We start from the raw sequence: 2,304 nt of genomic DNA on the forward strand, positions 1-2,304 counted from the left end.
GATTTGTTGTGGGTGCCTTTAGATGCTCTTACTTATGTACCTCGCCTCGGGTGGCCGAAGTCGGCCAGGTACGGCAAATTAAGACGGCGCGTGCCGGTCCTGGCTCGCGAAGACGTCGACCTCATGTCGTCGCGATTGGTGTTGGTTCCGTCGTCAGCTCGTGCGAAATAATTCCAGGAAGGAAACGGTGAGATCTATCACTTACGTGGGTGAGCATGCACGCAACAGAAGTCAGAAGCATGGGTGCACCACTTGACGTACGATCGCAACCACTTTGATCCAACCGAACTGCGAGCGCGCGATGGAGTGGCCGGCATAGTGGACTCATCGTCGTCGAGGCCAGCGCACGTTACGCACGGGATCACAAATTCATAACTGCTTCCCTCTCTTTACTCATAACATGATGATGTATCACCACCAGGAACAGGAAGTCATTGGCTTCCCTCTCCCATGGAGTACGTGTCGAACGTGTGTACTTACGTGCTGCTTATTTAGGCTGAAGAAGAAGACCTGGGTACGTACACGTGTAAGCTAGCTCGACTAGACTAGAAGACTAGATCACTTGAACTGGATGGGGTACGCCGGCGACTTGTCCGGGTTGAACAGCCCGAAGTGCTTCTCCACGAGCTCCCCTCTCTTGAAGTTTTCGTTGAACATGCCGAAGATGTACGTCTCCAGCGCGCCACGCCTCTTGGGCGTGCCCCCGCCGACGTGGTCGATCAGTCCCTGGTTGTAGGCTCTCGCGTTGTCCGCCGTCGCAGCGAACCCGCTCGCCGACGGCCACCCGCTCTCCGACACCACCACCCTTACCCCCGGCGCCCCGGCCTTCTCCAGGGCGGCGACCACGGCGTCCACCATCGCGTCGAACAGGCACGTGTAGGTCAGCCCGTTCTTGTCGTCCCGCACCGTGGGTCCCGGCCGGAACGTGGCGTAGTTCAGCTGGATGTCCCGCGGGTTGTCCTTGTAGGCGAAGTAGGGGTACACGTTGGCCAGCAGCGGCGCGCCGGTGCTCGCCAGGAGCCGGGCCACGTCCGTCATGTAGGCATTCGCGAACACGCCCTCGGAGGACGGGAAGGACTTGGCCACCTCGTCGAACCGGATGGAGGTGGACACCTTGATGGCGCCGAGCCCAGCGGCGGAGAGAGCCGCGTTGAGGTTCCGCATGGCCGGCACGATGCTCTGGGTGGCGCCTCCCTGGACCTCGTTACCGGCGGCGATGTACTTGATGTTCACGGCCGGGTAGTATGGCCGGACGTTTTTCTGCACCCAGGACGCCGCGTTGGAGGTGCTGGCGGCGAGGCTGGCGAGCTGGTCGTTTCCGACGTCGAGGATGAGGCTGATGCCGGAGTTACGGAGCGCGGAGAGGGCCTTGGCGTCGGCGAAGTAGATGCGCATGCCGGTGATGCCCTTGGACCTGTAGAGCTGCACCACGTCGTTCGCCGGCGGGAGGTTGTTGGCGATCACGCCGTAGCACACGCCGATGGATTGCACACCTGCGCGCATGCGGATAAGAGTGGCATCCGTTTAGCTGTCGTAGGAGTTGACGTGGAAGACTACCATCCATTGAATCGTACACATGTTAAGATATCTCCAAGTGGTACATGCGTCGCCTTAAATAATTCACATGTTTGATTTGTGATACGAAATCTCGTAGGATTTATACTATAAAAATCTCGTTGGAATCCTTTTACAAGAATTCCTCTGCATGCACTGCGGTGTTTTGAACAAAAATGTTTGTGTCCACTCAAATTTCTTAAAAACCTTGGGACGAGAGGAACTCTTCAACGGCTCCATGGATTTGCTTTGCCTCGTGACCACACTCATATATAGTAGTTGGATGCATTCAAAGCAGATACTAGAAAAATACAAGAACATGAGAGAATATACGTACTTGTAGGAACAGAAACGAATGCTCCGATGAAGAGAGCAACGGCAAACATGGAAGCAACATCCTTTCCAGCCATTGCTGCTAGCTTAGCCCCCTGTCTGTATCTGCTGCTCTCCAGTGTTACCCACTGCTACTAGGAGCTGGTGTGTGCCTATGCATCTGCACTACCCGCCGCTTTTATACACAGCTCCTCCGCCCGCCTGTGTACGTGGTCGGGTTGCCACTTTTGACCCCGCCAAAACCGATGCATGGCGCGCGTCGTGCGGCCTAACCGGTCTTGTCTTCTTCCACCTTTCTTCCACGGAAAAGTCCGGGTGTTGTGGAAAAGGCCTCCGTTTTCTTCGATGGTGTACTAGTAGAGCGAGCTGGCCATGCTCTGTCGTGCTACTTAACAGGTTGGTAGCCCTGTTCCACTC

The 2,304-nt window shown here is 56.3% G+C and overlaps 1 protein-coding gene across 1 annotated transcript; it reads right to left on the bottom strand.

Annotated features, from left to right (window-relative positions):
• Window positions 1-349: 349 nt before the first annotated feature.
• LOC123063422 (glucan endo-1,3-beta-glucosidase GII) lies at window positions 350-2,056 on the bottom strand. The gene is made up of 2 exons (XM_044487200.1): window positions 1,892-2,056; window positions 350-1,493 (listed from the first exon to the last, which is right to left on the bottom strand). The coding sequence occupies exons 1-2, from the start codon at window positions 1,962-1,964 to the stop codon at window positions 559-561; spliced, it is 1,008 nt and encodes a 335-aa protein (XP_044343135.1). The 5' UTR covers window positions 1,965-2,056; the 3' UTR covers window positions 350-558.
• Window positions 2,057-2,304: the final 248 nt, after the last annotated feature.

Source organism: Triticum aestivum, chromosome 3A (assembly GCF_018294505.1).
Source record: "Triticum aestivum cultivar Chinese Spring chromosome 3A, IWGSC CS RefSeq v2.1, whole genome shotgun sequence".
NCBI lineage: Eukaryota > Viridiplantae > Streptophyta > Magnoliopsida > Poales > Poaceae > Triticum > Triticum aestivum.

Excerpts from the sequence above, each read along its gene's own strand:
- LOC123063422 (XM_044487200.1), bottom strand. The coding sequence starts at position 1,964 with ATGGCTGGAAAGGATGTTGCTTCCATGTTTGCCGTTGCTCTCTTCATC. Across the intron at positions 1,494-1,891 it reads ATTCGTTTCTGTTCCTACAA|GTGTGCAATCCATCGGCGTG; the intron begins GTACGTATATTC and ends GCATGCGCGCAG.